Raw genomic sequence first — 19,051 nt, 5'->3', positions numbered from 1 at the left:
ATGTAGTTAAGATAAATATAGTCATAATTTTGCTAAAAAATATGGAAATGTTGTCACAGAATAGCACATTATTTAGGTTTATAATTTCACTTCCTGTTTGTGATTGATGACATCACAGTAGGAAATTACCCAGCAACCACTGGGCCAAAACTCATCTAATGTCACAATCTATTAATTTGACAAATACAAATATATGAGAGTCAAAAAAGTTGTTTCTTTGTGTAAATTCTGCATAAACTTTGACTAGAATGAGTGTCCCTGGTGTGATGTCATTTCCTGTCATTTTCTACAGATTTTTAAAAACGTTTTCTCCACAAATACCTGCTCGATTGATGTAAAACTATAATGTACATGTACAACAGGTATAATAAACACACCAAATAAAGTCAACATTAGAAAATTGTAAAAACCTGTCGTACGTCACTTTAATGATTGGTAATATAAAGAATTTACACATTTATAACTGCTCAGAACCAATAATAATCCACAGACTTGTGGCTCAAGCTTCTGTCGTCTGGAAAATAAAAGAAAAAACTGTGAAAATGAAACAAAACAAAACCTCAGGACTTAAGTAGAATCATAATACCATGAGTAGATTTGATTCATTTATTTGGAAGGCCTCAAATATCGCATCAATCCTAAAGTAACATTTAGGATTGATTTAGTTTCCCTTCAATGTTCTAATGCCACGGATGATTGGAATTCAATTTAGAAGGAAAAGTGTTGAAGGCATTTCTGGATCCACGGACTAAATAACTCTGATCTCGTCAATACTACGAGATGAATTTTCTGAATTCAGAGCACGTTTCCCACAATCCCCTGCTCACCTGCGACCGAAAACACACCGTGAAGCCAGAAGGTGACAGAGTGCAGTGTGCTAATCCTGCAGTTTTGGTGCTAATCCCATCACCGGAGAGCCGTGGATGATCAGATAGAGACGCTGCTGATGCCCTCTCGCCTGCTGCTCTCCTGCTATTCTTACGGATGATACAAATCCAAGGGTTCTTTAACATAATCTCATTTAAGGCGAGTTTCTCTCTTTTCTCTCACTGTTCATCCCTTCTGTTCAACCTCTACATGCTGCCGTTAGGTCGTGTCCTATTACAATGATGCAGACGAGTCAGAGCTATGTTTCACTGTCGCAGGTGAATCTGGACCAGTGGATTCACTCTGTCACTGCATCCAACAGATCAGTGTGTGGACCGGCCTCCTGCTGGTGCCAGAGTCAGGACTAAACATGGACCGGCCTCCTGCTGGTGCCAGAGTCAGGACTAAACAAGGACCGGCCTCCTGCTGGTGCCAGAGTCAGGACTAAACATGGACCGGCCTCCTGCTGGTGCCAGAGTCAGGACTAAACAAGGACCGGCCTCCTGCTGGTGCCAGAGTCAGGACTAAACATGGACCGGCCTCCTGCTGGTGCCAGAGTCAGGACTAAACGTGGACCGGCCTCCTGCTGGTGCCAGAGTCAGGACTAAACATGGACCGGCCTCCTGCTGGTGCCAGAGTCAGAACATATTTATTAATTGCACTCTTCTCTTTTCTGTCATAAACTGTTTTGTGATTTCTGTGATTTCTTTGTGATTTTATTGTGTTCTTTTCCTGTTGTGAAGCACTTTGTGTATGAAATTGTGCTCGACAAATTAACTTGCCTTGAAGTCACAAAGAAATCACAAAAAGCATCAGTTGGAGACTTTCGTGACCTTCAACATTCCAGTTAAAAAAAGAAAAAGAAAAGCAAAAAACATCTTCATTTTAAACCCTTGAATAATCTGGTTGTAGTGAGAGTGGCAGCTTGTGCTCTGCAGGAGAGAACAGACTAAAGCTCCCACTCACTCTGTGGTGTCACGCTAAATGTGTTCCCCCCCCAAAGCCCCCGGTCCACAGTTCCATCGCTCAAAGTGTCCCGCTGCATGCTGGTCCCACTGAGAGGACATGACACCTGCTGTGAAATAGACTCACACTCTGCACCGCAACCACACTCTGCACCGCAACCACACTCTGCACCACAACCACACTCTGTACCACAACCACACTCTGCACCGCAACCACACTCTGCACCGCAACCACACTCTGCACCACAAACACACTCTGCACCACAAACACACTCTGCACCGCAAACACACTCTGCACCACAACCACACTCTGCACCACAAACACACTCTGCACCGCAACCACACTCTGCACCGCAACCACACTCTGCACCACAACCACACTCTGTACCACAACCACACTCTGCACCGCAACCACACTCTGCACCGCAACCACACTCTGCACCACAACCACACTCTGTACCACAACCACACTCTGCACCACAACCACACTCTGTACCACAACCACACTCTGCACCGCAACCACACTCTGCACCACAACCACACTCTGCACCGCAAACACACTCTGCACCGCAAACACACTCTGCACCACAACCACACTCTGCACCACAAACACACTCTGCACCACAACCACACACTGCACCACAAACACACTCTGCACCACAACCACACTCTGCACCGCAAACACACTCTGCACCACAACCACACTCTGCACCACAACCACACTCTGCACCACAAACACACTCTGCACCACAAACACACTCTGCACCACAAACACACTCTGCACCACAACCACACTCTGCACCGCAAACACACTCTGCACCACAACCACACTCTGCACCGCAAACACACTCTGCACCACAACCACACTCTGCACCACAAACACACTCTGCACCACAAACACACTCTGCACCACAACCACACTCTGCACCACAACCACACTCTGCACCGCAAACACACTCTGCACCACAAACACACTCTGCACCGCAAACACACTCTGCACCACAAACACACTCTGCACCACAAACACACTCTGCACCACAACCACACTCTGCACCACAAACACACTCTGCACCACAAACACACACTGCACCACAAACACACTCTGCACCACAAACACACTCTGCACCACAACCACACTCTGCACCACAACCACACTCTGCACCACAAACACACTCTGCACCACAAACACACTCTGCACCACAACCACACTCTGCACCACAAACACACTCTGCACCACAACCACACACTGCACCACAAACACACTCTGCACCACAACCACACTCTGCACCGCAAACACACTCTGCACCACAACCACACTCTGCACCACAACCACACTCTGCACCACAAACACACTCTGCACCACAAACACACTCTGCACCACAAACACACTCTGCACCACAACCACACTCTGCACCGCAAACACACTCTGCACCACAAACACACTCTGCACCGCAAACACACTCTGCACCACAACCACACTCTGCACCACAAACACACTCTGCACCACAACCACACACTGCACCACAAACACACTCTGCACCACAAACACACTCTGCACCACAAACACACTCTGCACCACAAACACACTCTGCACCACAACCACACTCTGCACCACAACCACACTCTGCACCACAAACACACTCTGCACCACAAACACACTCTGCACCGCAAACACACTCTGCACCACAAACACACTCTGCACCACAAACACACTCTGCACCGCAAACACACTCTGCACCACAAACACACTCTGCACCACAAACACACACTGCACCACAAACACACTCTGCACCACAACCACACTCTGCACCACAAACACACTCTGCACCACAAACACACTCTGCACCACAACCACACTCTGCACCACAACCACACTCTGCACCACAAACACACTCTGTACCACAACCACACTCTGCACCACAAACACACTCTGCACCACAACCACACTCTGCACCGCAAACACACTCTGCACCACAACCACACTCTGCACCACAACCACACTCTGCACCACAAACACACTCTGCACCGCAAACACACTCTGCACCACAAACACACTCTGCACCACAAACACACTCTGCACCGCAAACACACTCTGCACCACAAACACACTCTGCACCGCAAACACACTCTGCACCACAAACACACTCTGCACCACAAACACACTCTGCACCACAACCACACTCTGCACCACAACCACACTCTGCACCACAAACACACTCTGTACCACAACCACACTCTGCACCGCAACCACACTCTGCACCGCAAACACACTCTGCACCACAACCACACTCTGCACCACAACCACACTCTGCACCACAAACACACTCTGCACCGCAAACACACTCTGCACCACAAACACACTCTGCACCACAAACACACTCTGCACCACAACCACACTCTGCACCGCAAACACACTCTGCACCACAAACACACTCTGCACCGCAAACACACTCTGCACCGCAACCACACTCTGCACCACAAACACACTCTGCACCACAACCACACACTGCACCACAAACACACTCTGCACCACAACCACACTCTGCACCACAAACACACTCTGCACCACAAACACACTCTGCACCGCAAACACACTCTACACCACAAACACACTCTGCACCGCAAACACACTGCACCACAACCACACTCTGCACCACAAACACACTCTGCACCACAACCACACTCTGCACCACAACCACACTCTGCACCACAACCACACTCTGCACCACAAACACACTCTGCACCACAACCACACTCTGCACCACAAACACACTCTGCACCACAAACACACTCTGCACCACAACCACACTCTGCACCACAAACACCCACACTCTGCACCGCAAACACACTCTGCACCACAAACACACTCTGCACCACAAACACACTCTGCACCGCAAACACACTCTGCACCACAAACACACTCTGCACCGCAAACACACTCTGCACCGCAAACACACTCTGCACCACAAACACACTCTGTACCACAACCACACTCTGCACCACAAACACACTCTGCACCACAAACACACTCTGCACCACAACCACACTCTGCACCACAAACACACTCTGCACCACAACCACACACTGCACCACAAACACACTCTGCACCACAACCACACACTGCACCACAAACACACTCTGCACCACAACCACACTCTGCACCGCAAACACACTCTGCACCACAACCACACTCTGCACCACAACCACACTCTGCACCACAAACACACTCTGCACCACAAACACACTCTGCACCACAAACACACTCTGCACCACAAACACACTCTGCACCACAACCACACTCTGCACCGCAAACACACTCTGCACCACAAACACACTCTGCACCGCAAACACACTCTGCACCACAACCACACTCTGCACCACAAACACACTCTGCACCACAACCACACACTGCACCACAAACACACTCTGCACCACAAACACACTCTGCACCACAAACACACTCTGCACCACAAACACACTCTGCACCACAACCACACTCTGCACCACAACCACACTCTGCACCACAAACACACTCTGCACCACAAACACACTCTGCACCGCAAACACACTCTGCACCACAAACACACTCTGCACCACAAACACACTCTGCACCACAAACACACTCTGCACCGCAAACACACTCTGCACCACAAACACACTCTGCACCACAAACACACACTGCACCACAAACACACTCTGCACCACAACCACACTCTGCACCACAAACACACTCTGCACCACAAACACACTCTGCACCACAACCACACTCTGCACCACAACCACACTCTGCACCACAAACACACTCTGTACCACAACCACACTCTGCACCACAAACACACTCTGCACCACAACCACACTCTGCACCGCAAACACACTCTGCACCACAACCACACTCTGCACCACAACCACACTCTGCACCACAAACACACTCTGCACCGCAAACACACTCTGCACCACAAACACACTCTGCACCACAAACACACTCTGCACCACAACCACACTCTGCACCGCAAACACACTCTGCACCACAAACACACCCTGCACCGCAAACACACTCTGCACCACAACCACACTCTGCACCACAAACACACTCTGCACCACAACCACACACTGCACCACAAACACACTCTGCACCACAACCACACTCTGCACCACAAACACACTCTGCACCACAAACACACTCTGCACCACAACCACACTCTGCACCACAACCACACTCTGCACCACAAACACACTCTGCACCACAAACACACTCTGCACCGCAAACACACTCTGCACCACAAACACACTCTGCACCACAAACACACTCTGCACCACAACCACACTCTGCACCACAACCACACTCTGCACCACAAACACACTCTGCACCACAAACACACTCTGCACCACAAACACACTCTGTACCACAACCACACTCTGCACCACAAACACACTCTGCACCACAAACACACTCTGCACCGCAAACACACTCTGCACCGCAAACACACTCTGCACCGCAAACACACTCTGCACCACAACCACACTCTGCACCACAAACACACTCTGCACCACAACCACACTCTGCACCACAACCACACTCTGCACCACAACCACACTCTGCACCACAAACACACTCTGCACCACAACCACACTCTGCACCACAAACACACTCTGCACCACAAACACACTCTGCACCACAACCACACTCTGCACCACAAACACCCACACTCTGCACCGCAAACACACTCTGCACCACAAACACACTCTGCACCACAAACACACTCTGCACCGCAAACACACTCTGCACCACAAACACACTCTGCACCGCAAACACACTCTGCACCGCAAACACACTCTGCACCACAAACACACTCTGTACCACAACCACACTCTGCACCACAAACACACTCTGCACCACAAACACACTCTGTACCACAACAACACTCTGCACCACAAACACACTCTGCACCACAAACACACTCTGTACCACAACAACACTCTGCACCACAACCACACTCTGCACCGCAAACACAGCCACAAAAGCTCAAACCACTGCCATCTGTGACATGAAACTTTCTTATCGAGTCTTAATAAACACACTTAATAAAAAACAATAGTTTCACCGAGCATTGGGTCAAAATCCTGAATTTAGACCCATGGTTTTGGGTGAATGGGGCCTGTGTTGGGTGAATGGGGCCTGTTTTGGGTGAATGGGGCCTGTGTTGGGTGAATGGGGCCTGTTTTGGGTGAATGGGGCCTGTGTTGGGTGAATGGGGTCTGTGTTGGGTGAATGGGGCCTGTTTTGGGTGAATGGGGCCTGTGTTGGGTGAATGGGGCCTGTTTTGGGTGAATGGGGCCTGTGTTGGGTGAATTGGGTGAATGGGGCTTGTGTTGGGTGAATGGGGCCTGTTTTGGGTGAATGGGGCCTGTGTTGGGTGAATGGGGCCTGTTTTGGGTGAATGGGGCCTGTGTTGGGTGAATTGGGTGAATGGGGCTTGTGTTGGGTGAATGGGGCCTGTTTTGGGTGAATGGGGCCTGTGTTGGGTCAATAGGGTCTGTGTTGGGTGAATGGGGCCTGTTTTGGGTGAATGGGGCCTGTGTTGGGTGAATGGGGTGAATGGGGCTTGTGTTGGGTGAATGGGGCCTGTTTTGGGTGAATGGGGCCTGTGTTGGGTGAATGGGGTGAATGGGGCTTGTGTTGGGTGAATGGGGCCTGTGTTGGGTGAATGGGGCCTGTTTTGGGTGAATGGGGCCTGTGTTGGGTGAATTGGGTGAATGGGGCTTGTGTTGGGTGAATGGGGCCTGTGTTGGGTCAATAGGGTCTGTGTTGGGTGAATAGGGTCTGTGTTGGGTGAATGGGGCCTGTTTTGGGTGAATGGGGCCTGTGTTGGGTGAATGGGGCCTGTTTTGGGTGAATGGGGCCTGTGTTGGGTGAATTGGGTGAATGGGGCTTGTGTTGGGTGAATGGGGCCTGTGTTGGGTCAATAGGGTCTGTGTTGGGTGAATAGGGTCTGTGTTGGGTGAATGGGGCTTGTGTTGGGTGAATGGGGCCTGTGTTGGGTGAATGGGGCCTGTGTTGGGTGAATGGGGCCTGTGTTGGGTGAATGGGGCCTGTGTTGGGTGAATAGGGTCTGTGTTGGGTGAATTGGGTGAATGGGGCTTGTGTTGGGTGAATGGGGCCTGTGTTGGGTCAATAGGGTCTGTGTTGGGTGAATAGGGTCTGTGTTGGGTGAATGGGGCTTGTGTTGGGTGAATGGGGCCTGTGTTGGGTGAATGGGGCCTGTGTTGGGTGAATGGGGCCTGTGTTGGGTGAATGGGGCCTGTGTTGGGTGAATAGGGTCTGTGTTGGGTGAATGGGGCCTGTGTTGGGTGAATGGGGCCTGTGTTGGGTGAATAGGGTCTGTGTTGGGTGAATGGGGCCTGTTTTGGGTGAATGGGGCCTGTGTTGGGTGAATGGGGCCTGTGTTGGCTGAATGGGGCCTGTGTTGGGTGAATTGGGCCTGTGTTGGGTGAATAGGGTCTGTGTTGGGTGAATGGGGCCTGTGTTGGGTGAATGGGGCCTGTGTTGGGTGAATGGGGTCTGTGTTGGGTGAATAGGGTCTGTGTTGGGTGAATGGGTTCTGTTTTGGGTGAATGGGGCCTGTGTTGGGTGAATGGGGCCTGTGTTGGGTGAATAGGGTCTGTGTTGGGTGAATAGGGTCTGTGTTGGGTGAATGGGTTCTGTTTTGGGTGAATGGGGCCTGTGTTGGGTGAATGGGGCCTGTGTTGGGTGAATAGGGTCTGTGTTGGGTCAATAGGGTCTGTGTTGGGTGAATGGGGCCTGTTTTGGGTGAATGGGGCCTGTGTTGGGTGAATGGGGTGAATGGGGCTTGTGTTGGGTGAATGGGGCCTGTGTTGGGTGAATGGGGCCTGTTTTGGGTGAATGGGGCCTGTGTTGGGTGAATTGGGTGAATGGGGCTTGTGTTGGGTGAATGGGGCCTGTGTTGGGTCAATAGGGTCTGTGTTGGGTGAATAGGGTCTGTGTTGGGTGAATGGGGCCTGTTTTGGGTGAATGGGGCCTGTGTTGGGTGAATGGGGCCTGTTTTGGGTGAATGGGGCCTGTGTTGGGTGAATTGGGTGAATGGGGCTTGTGTTGGGTGAATGGGGCCTGTGTTGGGTCAATAGGGTCTGTGTTGGGTGAATAGGGTCTGTGTTGGGTGAATGGGGCTTGTGTTGGGTGAATGGGGCCTGTGTTGGGTGAATGGGGCCTGTGTTGGGTGAATGGGGCCTGTGTTGGGTGAATGGGGCCTGTGTTGGGTGAATAGGGTCTGTGTTGGGTGAATTGGGTGAATGGGGCTTGTGTTGGGTGAATGGGGCCTGTGTTGGGTCAATAGGGTCTGTGTTGGGTGAATAGGGTCTGTGTTGGGTGAATGGGGCTTGTGTTGGGTGAATGGGGCCTGTGTTGGGTGAATGGGGCCTGTGTTGGGTGAATGGGGCCTGTGTTGGGTGAATGGGGCCTGTGTTGGGTGAATAGGGTCTGTGTTGGGTGAATGGGGCCTGTGTTGGGTGAATGGGGCCTGTGTTGGGTGAATAGGGTCTGTGTTGGGTGAATGGGGCCTGTTTTGGGTGAATGGGGCCTGTGTTGGGTGAATGGGGCCTGTGTTGGCTGAATGGGGCCTGTGTTGGGTGAATTGGGCCTGTGTTGGGTGAATAGGGTCTGTGTTGGGTGAATGGGGCCTGTGTTGGGTGAATGGGGCCTGTGTTGGGTGAATAGGGTCTGTGTTGGGTGAATGGGTTCTGTTTTGGGTGAATGGGGCCTGTGTTGGGTGAATGGGGCCTGTGTTGGGTGAATAGGGTCTGTGTTGGGTGAATAGGGTCTGTGTTGGGTGAATGGGTTCTGTTTTGGGTGAATGGGGCCTGTGTTGGGTGAATGGGGCCTGTGTTGGGTGAATAGGGTCTGTGTTGGGTGAATAGGGTCTGTGTTGGGTGAATGGGGCCTGTTTTGGGTGAATGGGGCCTGTGTTGGGTGAATGGGGCCTGTGTTGGGTGAATGGGGCCTGTGTTGGGTGAATGGGGCCTGTGTTGGGTGAATGGGGCCAGGAGGGACCTTCTTGCTGTGAGGCGAGAGTGCTGGCCACAGTGGAGAGTGTTAGCGTGTTAGCATTACCTAGCACGAGGCCGTTGGGGCTGGCGGGGGGCTGCCACACCACTCGAACCGAGGAGAGTCGAACCTCAGGGAAAACCACTCTGACGGGAGGTCCGGGGACTGCAGGAGAGACAGGCACACGACAGAATGTATGAAGAATATTCATCTGGATTAGTTTGGATTTATGATCGTCTGACGTGTTTCTATCGTGTAAATGCATCTGGTTTCAAACTAAAAGATCAGCCAATGAGAAGACATAATAAATAAAAGAGGATAACATTTGTTTTTTAAAGGTTATTGCTTTGCCTTAATGTTCCACAATACGAAATATACAAAATAAAATAAATAAATAAAATAAATAAAATAAATAAAATAAATAAAATAAATAAAATAAATAAAATAAATAAAATAAATAAAATAAATAAAATAAATAAAATAAATAAAATAAATAAAATAAAAACTGTCGGTAGTGCCTTTTTGCTTTTAATTCAATATTTCTGAGCAACAGGACGGTCCCAAAGTCGTGATATAATTGTATCGTGAGCCGTGTGACTCAAGTGGATAACAAAGTAAGATTATTGTCAACTTCTCTTCTTTTCTTGCTAAGTTTTCAAAAGCAGCTCTGTACTTACTGGAAACCAAACTTTCACAAGCCAACTTGTAAAAAGAAATATACTGTTCTTGTTCAGCCTGGTAAATAAAACTTAAAATAGAAATACACCAGCTGGAACATTTGTTAAAAAACTCACATACTGGACGTACTTGGTTGTTTGTTAGACAATAATAAAAATAAAACAAACCCTCTATTTGAATAAAAAGCAAGACAGATGCATTTATTGCCATTCTTTTGTCCCATCCATCCACCACACTTGGAGACCCACCGTCCTCTCTGGTCCTCAGCAGCACCGGGGCACTCAGGGGCCCGTCCCCCGAGCGCGTGAAGGCCAGGACCCTCAGCTCGTACACGGTGTACTTGTGCAGGGGCGACAGCATCAGGGAGACTCGGCCCTCTCCGGCGACCAGCTGCTCCCGACGGGGGGACACCAGGTCACGCTCGCTGTAAAACACCTGCCACAAGGACACATGTGTGAGGGACGATCGGCCAGTCACGATGGGCCCCACACGGACACGGACATGTGTGAGAGACGATCGGCCGGTCACGATGGGCCCCACACGGACACGGACATGTGTGAGGGACGATCGGCCGGTCACGATGGGCCCCACACGGACACGGACATGTGTGAGGGACGATCGGCCGGTCACGATGGGCCCCACACGGACATGTGTGAGGGACGATGGGCCGGTCACAATGGGCCCCACACGGACATGTGTGAGGGACGATGGGCCGGTCACGATGGGCCCCACACGGACACGGACATGTGTGAGGGACGATCGGCCAGTCACGATGGGCCCCACACGGACACGGACATGTGTGAGAGACGATCGGCCGGTCACGATGGGCCCCACACGGACACGGACATGTGTGAGGGACGATCGGCCGGTCACGATGGGCCCCACACAGACACGGACATGTGTGAGGGACGATCGGCCGGTCACGATGGGCCCCACACGGACACGGACATGTGTGAGGGACGATCGGCCGGTCACGATGGGCCCCACACGGACATGTGTGAGGGACGATGGGCCGGTCACAATGGGCCCCACACGGACATGTGTGAGGGACGATGGGCCGGTCACGATGGGCCCCACACGGACACGGACATGTGTGAGGGACGATCGGCCGGTCACGATGGGCCCCACACGGACATGTGTGAGGGACGATGGGCCGGTCACGATGGGCCCCACACTGACATGTGTGAGGGACGATGGGCCGCTCACGATGGGCCCCACACAGACACATGTGAGGGACGATCGGCCGGTCACAATGGGCCCCACACCATTATGTCAGAGTGAGTGTGATTGTGGTCACAGCTGTGACCTCTGACCTCTGACCCAGCCTTCCCCCATTATTTTTTTTAAAAGACGCTAAATTTGCAAACACTGTATTTCGCGATCAAACTTGATCAAATGGATTGTTAAATGTTAAATAATGTCAGCGTCTGAATTTCTAGCACTAATATTGGCTGGATACGTTCACGTTCATGACCCACAATGCTTTGTGGGCAAGCGCGACCCGCCCACGCCCGCCTGGCGCTTAGCTCGTCGAACAAACTCTTTGAAATGAAAGTTTGGCGCGTCCACGTTGGCAGAGCTGAAGTCGGTAAGAACGTGTTTGTGACTGAATGAGGCCAGTTAAAGCGGCTAATCCAAAACACGCGCTAATCTGTGAAACGCTGGCCGACGTCCACAAGAGGCAGAAACACGTCGCCGTTACACAATGTAGGGCAGTCTGGAAGTTATTCATGAAAAAAAAAAATACTGGTGAGGTTGTCCAGTGTTTTTGTGTCCTGGGGAAAGACATTTCACTGAAATGACGTGTTTGGACCAGCAGCAGGCGACGTAGAGCACTTTTTATATGATGATCTACGGTTTATATTTAAAGTGCCCGCAAATACCTGCTCGATTGATGTAAAACTATCATTTATATGTACAACAGGTATAAATCCACCAAATAAAGTCAGAAATTATAGAATTGTAAAAACCGTTGATACGTCACTTTAACCGTGTTATTGTTATCATTTTAAACCTGAACTCGCTCGGGTCAGTTGCATTATTTCTGTCAGTGGAAGATTTCCAGAAGTCGTGACGGATTTGACCTTTTGAATTAGCGGCGTGCTAAGTGAAGCGGCGCTGACCTTGTATCCCAGGATGACCCCGTTCTTCTGGGCCTTCAGCACCGGCGTCCAGGTCAGCAGGATCTTGGTGGAGCTGACCGCCTCGGCCGTCACGTTCTGCGGCGATCCGGACGGAACTGGAAAAACACACAGAGGATGTTGGGAAAAAAAGCCAACGCTAGCAATTCCGAGCTAACGATCCAATCCACAATTATGAATCCCGGAATTACTGTCAAATCACCATAGCAACAGCTGTTAGCCCTAACTCCACTGCACATGCTCAGTTAGAGCTTCACGTCTCTGCACATGCTCAGTTAGAGCTTCTCTCCTCTGCACATGCTCAGTTAGAGCTTCTCTCCTCTGCACATGCTCAGTTACCACCATTATTAAACCAAAATGCATAATACTGTACGTCTACTTTAAAGGACACATATTGTGTATTATTTTTATGGCAATTTTTTAGAACTTATAATAATAATGTCTCTACGGAAAGCTAACGTTACTTTACACCTGTGAAGTGATCCTTCGTCAGGATTATCCACCTACTGGCCGCAGAGGGAATTACACGCTTCCCCCCGACACGCTAACGCAGCTGTGATGAGGAAATGCTCAGAATGAGTCTGGCAACGATTTGTGGACTTGAAAAGAGCGCACAAGGCCCCGGGAGCCAAACTATGCTGTCATAAACCTGAGAACCTGAGTGTTTTCTGAGGCTCAGAGCGGAGAAGACTAAACTAAACTAGTCCAAGTCATGTTTATGTTCGTTTTTATGACGAGGAACAATGTCAGAACAATGTCCTTTCATGCTTTAAATCATAATCTAACTCTACTTTCCTGTCGAAAGTAATGTTCTTAAAAGTCGCTGCCAGTTTATAATAAATCCCCAGTGGTTCTTACCAGACTCGGTTGTCATGGCGACCAGAGTGTTGCTCCAGGGCCCGGGTCCAATGGAGTTGTAGGCCTGGATCTGAGCCTGGTAGTGTGTCCAGGGGTTCAGACCCTCCACGGTGCATTCGGCGGCGCTCACGCCCTCGATCTCCACGGTGCGCTCGTCCCCCTGGGCGTTGGCCCCCTGGGCGTCGGCCCCCTGGGCGTCGGCCCTCCACATGCGCAGACGGTAGCCCATGGACTCAGGGCTGCTGTTGTACTCGGGCCCGTCCAGAGGCTGAGCAAGACACAAGCGCTCGCATGTAATCATAATACTTTATAAGAAGTATAAAGTACTGTTTGGGGGTCTATTTGGGGGTCTGTTTGGGGGTCTGTTTGGGGGGTCTGTTTGTGGGTCTGTTTGGAGGTCAGTTGGGGGATCTGTTTGGGGTTGTCAGTTTGGGGATCTGTTTGGGGGTCTGATTTGGGGGCCGTTTGGGGGGTCTGTTTGGGGGGTCAGTTTGGAGGGTCCGTTAGGGGTCTGTTTGGGGGGTCTGTTTGTGGATCTGTTTGGAGGTCAGTTGGGGGGTCCATTTGGGAGTCAGTTTGGAGGGTCTGTTTGGAGGGTCTGTTTGGGGATCTGTTTGGGGATCTGTTTGGGGGTCTGATTTGGGGGTCTGATTTGGGGGCCGTTTGGGGGGTCAGTTTGGAGGGTCTGTTTGGGGGGTCTGTTTGGGGGTCAGTTTGGGGGGTACTTTTGGGGGTCCGTTTGGGCGTCGTGTGACAGAAGTGTGACAGGCGTGTGACGGACGTGTGACAGGCGTATGACAGGCGTGTGACAGACGTGTGACGGACGTGTGACAGGCGTATGACAGGCGTGTGACAGACGTGTGACGGACGTGTGACAGGCGTGTGACAGACGTGTGACAGGCGTGTGACGGACGTGTGACAGGCGTATGACAGGCGTGTGACAGACGTGTGACGGACGTGTGACAGGCGTGTGACAGACGTGTGACAGGCGTGTGACGGACGTGTGACAGGCGTATGACAGGCGTGTGACAGACGTGTGACGGACGTGTGACAGGCGTGTGACAGACGTGTGACAGGCGTGTGACGGACGTGTGACAGGCGTGTGCCAGACGTGTGACGGACGTGTGACAGGCGTATGACAGGCGTGTGACAGACGTGTGACGGACGTGTGACAGGCGTGTGACAGACGTGTGACGGACGTGTGACGGACGTGTGACAGGCGTGTGACAGGCGTGTCTTCAGCAGCAGACTAACGGAGCGTGTGTCGTGTTCACAGCGTCACGCGTGTACCTTCCACTTGATCCTGAGGCTGGTCTGAGAGGCGTCCTGCAGGCCGAGCTGGGTCGGGGGGCTGTCGGGGGCGTCCTGCAGGGTCTGGATGGTCCTGGAGGGGCCGCTCAGAGGACTGGTGCCCACGATGTTCAGCTGCCTCATCCGGAACCTGCGCGCGGAGAAGACAAAGGGCTAACTCACGGCTAACTCACGGCTAACGGCTAACTCACGGCTTACGGCTAACTCACGGCTAACACACGGCTAATGGCTAACTCAGCTCAGAGGTGTCAATGGTCCTGTTCTTAGGTCTGGACTCTTTGTTCGGACGTTTAGTTTGTATTTGGTGTGAGGAAAGTAAGGAACACTTTATCTATTCTTACTTTCAAAAGGAGATAGTCCTGGTTCAGACCTAGTCCAGTTCTGGTTCGGTCCTGGTCCGGTCCTGGTTCTGTCCTGGTTCAGTCCTGGTTCTGTCCTGGTTCTGTCCTGTTTCAGTTCTGGTTCTGTCCTGGTTCTGTCCTGGTTCAGTCCTGGTTCTGTCCTGGTTCTGTCCTGTTTCAGTTCTGGTTCTGTCCTGGTTCTGTCCTGGTTCTGTCCTGGTTCAGTCCTGTTTCAGTTCTGGTTCTGTCCTGGTTCAGTCCTGGTTCAGTCCTGGTTCTGTCCTGGTTCTGTCCTGGTTCTGTCCTGGTTCAGTCCTGGTTCAGTTTTGGTTCTGTCCTGGTTCAGTCCTGTTTCAGTTCTGGTTCTGTCCTGGTTCTGTCCTGGTTCAGTCCTGGTTCTGTCCTGGTACAGTCATGGTTCAGTTCTGGTTCTGGACCTGTTTCACAAGCTTTAGGAGGAAAACGTAGGTGATAATTAACTCTAAGAAACAGAATGAGAATTTTTCCCATGGATAAAGTTTAAAGTTAAGCTAATTAACTTTTACTTTCTCTTCAAAGTGAGGCCTAATTAGCATGAACAGCAGCAGGAGATAGTGAGGTCCTGGTGCAGACGGGCGACACCGCCGAGCGCTCGGGTCTGCACCGTGAGAACGTGGAGGGTTTGAAGTTACAGACAGCAAAATCACTGCATCTGAAAGCCCCCAGGAGCCAGCGCTGACAGAGTAATCCCAGGGAATGGACTCGCAGGCACTTACTGAGACTGAGGCAGAGAGGGAGAGAGGGAGGGAGGGAGAGAAGGAGGGAGGAAGAGAGGGAGAGAGGAAGTGAGGGAGAGAGGGGGTGAGGAAGTGAGGGAGAGAGGGGGTGAGGAAGAGAGGCAGTGAGGCAGAGAAGCAGAGAGGGAGAGAGGGAGAGAGGGAGAGAGGGAGAGAGGCCCGAGGAGCCAGAGCTGACAGAGTAATCCCAGGGAATGGACTCACAGGCACTCACAGACTTCCACAGACCGAGGCAGACTGCACTGCACTGGAGGCCACGACAGACGCAAAGAACTACACTTAGTTTAAGTACAAGTACAAGTACATGTATAAGTACAAGTACAAGTACATGTATAAGTATAGGTTTAGGTTTAGGTTTAGGTTTAGGTTTAGGTTTAGTTTAGTTTAGTTTAGGTCTAAGTCTAAGTCTAAGACTAAGTCTAAGTCTAAGTCTAAGTCTAAGACTAAGTCTAAGTCTAAGACTAAGTCTAAGACTAAGTCTAAGACTAAGTCTAAGTCTAAGACTAAGTCTAAGTCTAAGTCTAAGTCTAAGACTAAGTCTAAGTCTAAGTCTAAGTCTAAGTCTAAGTCTAAGTCTAAGTCTAAGACTAAGTCTAAGTCTAAGTCTAAGTCTAAGTCTAAGTCTAAGACTAAGTCTAAGTCTAAGTCTAAGTCTAAGTCTAAGACTAAGTCTAAGTCTAAGTCTAAGTCTAAGTCTAAGTCTAAGTCTAAGTCTAAGTCTAAGTCTAAGACTAAGTCTAAGTCTAAGTCTAAGACTAAGTCTAAGTCTAAGTCTAAGTCTAAGTCTAAGTCTAAGTCTAAGACTAAGTCTAAGTCTAAGTCTAAGTCTAAGTCTAAGTCTAAGACTAAGACTAAGACTAAGACTAAGTCTAAGTCTAAGTCTAAGTCTAAGACTAAGTCTAAGTCTAAGTCTAAGTCTAAGTCATGTGAATTTACTGTCATGTGAGTTTCTGATAAAAAAAAAACGGCATATCTTTGTTTCATTTTGGTCGAATTGTGTAAAATCGTGTATTTACCGGTCCAAACAACAAATGGTTTAATTGGAAGAATAATCCTTGAACTTGGTGGTCTGCTTGAATCCTTGAACTGAACATAGTAGAAAAAGGTTCAGTTGTATCATCTGAACCATTTCAACTCTCATCCAAGAGTCATTCTCAATCTGCCAATCCAGACTGGGAACTCACATATTTATGCTAATCTGGGTAGGCCCTGCCCACCGGGCGGGATAAAACCTCTTTGTTTACTATCAGTCCTGTAATGGGCTATGAGCCTCCTATTGTCCCTGGCTCACTCTCTCTCTCTTCCCAGAGTACCTGTTTAGTATCCGAATGCTCTGGGCGTCGACCTCTCCAAGGATTCAAAATTCCATTATAAACAACAGGATTTTAAACCCTGTTCATATTTAATGATGGTCTTTCTTTTTTAACAAAAACTGAAAATGTGTTTTTTTAAAGTTTTAGTTGTGGACAAATAATCCTTTGTGAATTAATAACATTTATTTTGTTCAAATCTGAATGTAAAATGGGCGGTGGAGACATTTTGAATGAATTCACATTCAATTCACGGAGTAAAAACTGTCCAAATAGTAGACATGAGTATCCACATGAGATTAAAATCACCCCAGGACCTGAATGTTGAATTACAGGGGGTGAAATTCAGGGGAATATTTACAGATTTTTTTACAGACTTGGACGATTCGCACATATGATGTTCATAATTATTACAATCTGTCAGATCATACGAGAAATGTACTTTTAAATCATAATCTCAAGCAATTGACAAAAAGACGTTCAGTCTGCGGCGCTGTGAGACGTGGCTGAAGCTAGCGTAAACGAGACACAACGTCCACGACGAGTTTGTCTGTTTCCCGTGAAATTCCACCGATATAAACAAACCGTCCGCCGGGCCGGGCCGTACGCCGGGCCGGACGCCTGGCCTGACCCCTGGTCGTACGCCGGGCCGGGCCGTACGCCGGGCTGTACGCCGGGCTGTACGCCGGGCTGGCCGCGCCTACCTGTACTGGGTGAAGGGGCTCAGGTTGGGGATCTGGATGGAGTTGGTGTCGGGCTGGTTCTCCTCCTGGTACAGCACCTTCCATGGCTCCTCCCTCCCGTCCTCCAGCACCACCTGGTCAAAGGCCAAAACGCAGCTTAAAGTCACATTCTGGAACATTTCAGCCGACAACAACAAAAGACTCAAATGAAGGTGTTTGTTGAATTATGGGTGTTTTTTATCGCTCTGGATTTGAGTACTTTGAAAAACTTGTGTACTGTGAGCGCTTTTGTCTCTCCACAGAACTGTCATTTGATTCTGTTTCTGAGCTGAAATGTTACACACTGCGGCTTTAGCGTGTCACATGTTTACAGCTAAAGGTCACTTATAATCTATCGTGGCTTTTTGTGATTCGTGACACTTTGCACTGTCATGTGGCTGGAAATAACACGTAAAGATGTTTCATGATCAGAGCATGTTCAGTGCGCGTTTATCATTATCATATTATGTGTCAACAATGGCTCCGTGTCCGTGCCGACCGCAGCCCCACCCAGCTCCGCCCCCAGCAGCATTGACACACCTGTCCCTCGATGATCCAGGTGGAGATGGCGGTCTTGCCGTCGGAGCCCGGCCTGAAGCGCAGCGTGGCGGTGCGCGGGCTGATGTTGGAGATCACCAGGTTCGACGGCGCTCCGGGCAATTCTGAAACACGCACACAAAATACACAAAACCCGCTCATGTGACGTTTCATGCTAATGCTATCGATCGCTTAGCAACTCGGCTAGCTTTTGACCTATAGCCATTAGCGTTAGCCTACAGAAAACCCGTTCATCCATCTCGTGTTAAAGAAGGTGTGAAAAGATTTAACATTTAACAACACGCATTTCCCACATATAAATACCAGACGCGACGTTCAATGCTAATGCTATCGATCGCCTAGCAACTCGGCTAGCTTTGTCCTATAGCCGTTAGTGTTAGTAAGTTGTGACTAATCAAGAGGGTTTGGGCTGGTCATCAAGCACATTTACATGACGACAACACCTCGCTAAGTGAATGTGAAACG

The 19,051-nt window shown here is 50.1% G+C and overlaps 1 protein-coding gene across 1 annotated transcript in view; it reads right to left on the bottom strand.

Annotated features, from left to right (window-relative positions):
* The window catches only part of LOC140378029 (protein sidekick-1-like), a 128,914-nt gene that overhangs the window by 35,273 nt on the left and 74,590 nt on the right, over positions 1–19,051 (bottom strand). The window contains exons 23-29 of the mRNA XM_072463659.1: positions 18,569–18,690; positions 18,011–18,123; positions 14,859–15,009; positions 13,569–13,836; positions 12,693–12,808; positions 10,818–11,004; positions 9,958–10,056 (exon numbers count right to left, since the gene is read on the bottom strand). Coding sequence (XP_072319760.1) covers positions 9,958–10,056; positions 10,818–11,004; positions 12,693–12,808; positions 13,569–13,836; positions 14,859–15,009; positions 18,011–18,123; positions 18,569–18,690 — 1,056 coding nt within the window. The remainder of the gene's footprint in view (positions 1–9,957; positions 10,057–10,817; positions 11,005–12,692; positions 12,809–13,568; positions 13,837–14,858; positions 15,010–18,010; positions 18,124–18,568; positions 18,691–19,051) is intronic.

The sequence above is a fragment of the Eucyclogobius newberryi genome, unplaced genomic scaffold (genome assembly GCF_026437365.1).
Source record: "Eucyclogobius newberryi isolate DKJ021-1_F unplaced genomic scaffold, fEucNew1.0.hap1 SCAF_4, whole genome shotgun sequence".
NCBI classification, from domain to species: Eukaryota; Metazoa; Chordata; class Actinopteri; order Gobiiformes; family Gobiidae; genus Eucyclogobius; species Eucyclogobius newberryi.
The sequence above is the reverse complement of the archived record's forward strand: the minus strand, read 5'-3'. Positions and strand labels throughout refer to the sequence as shown.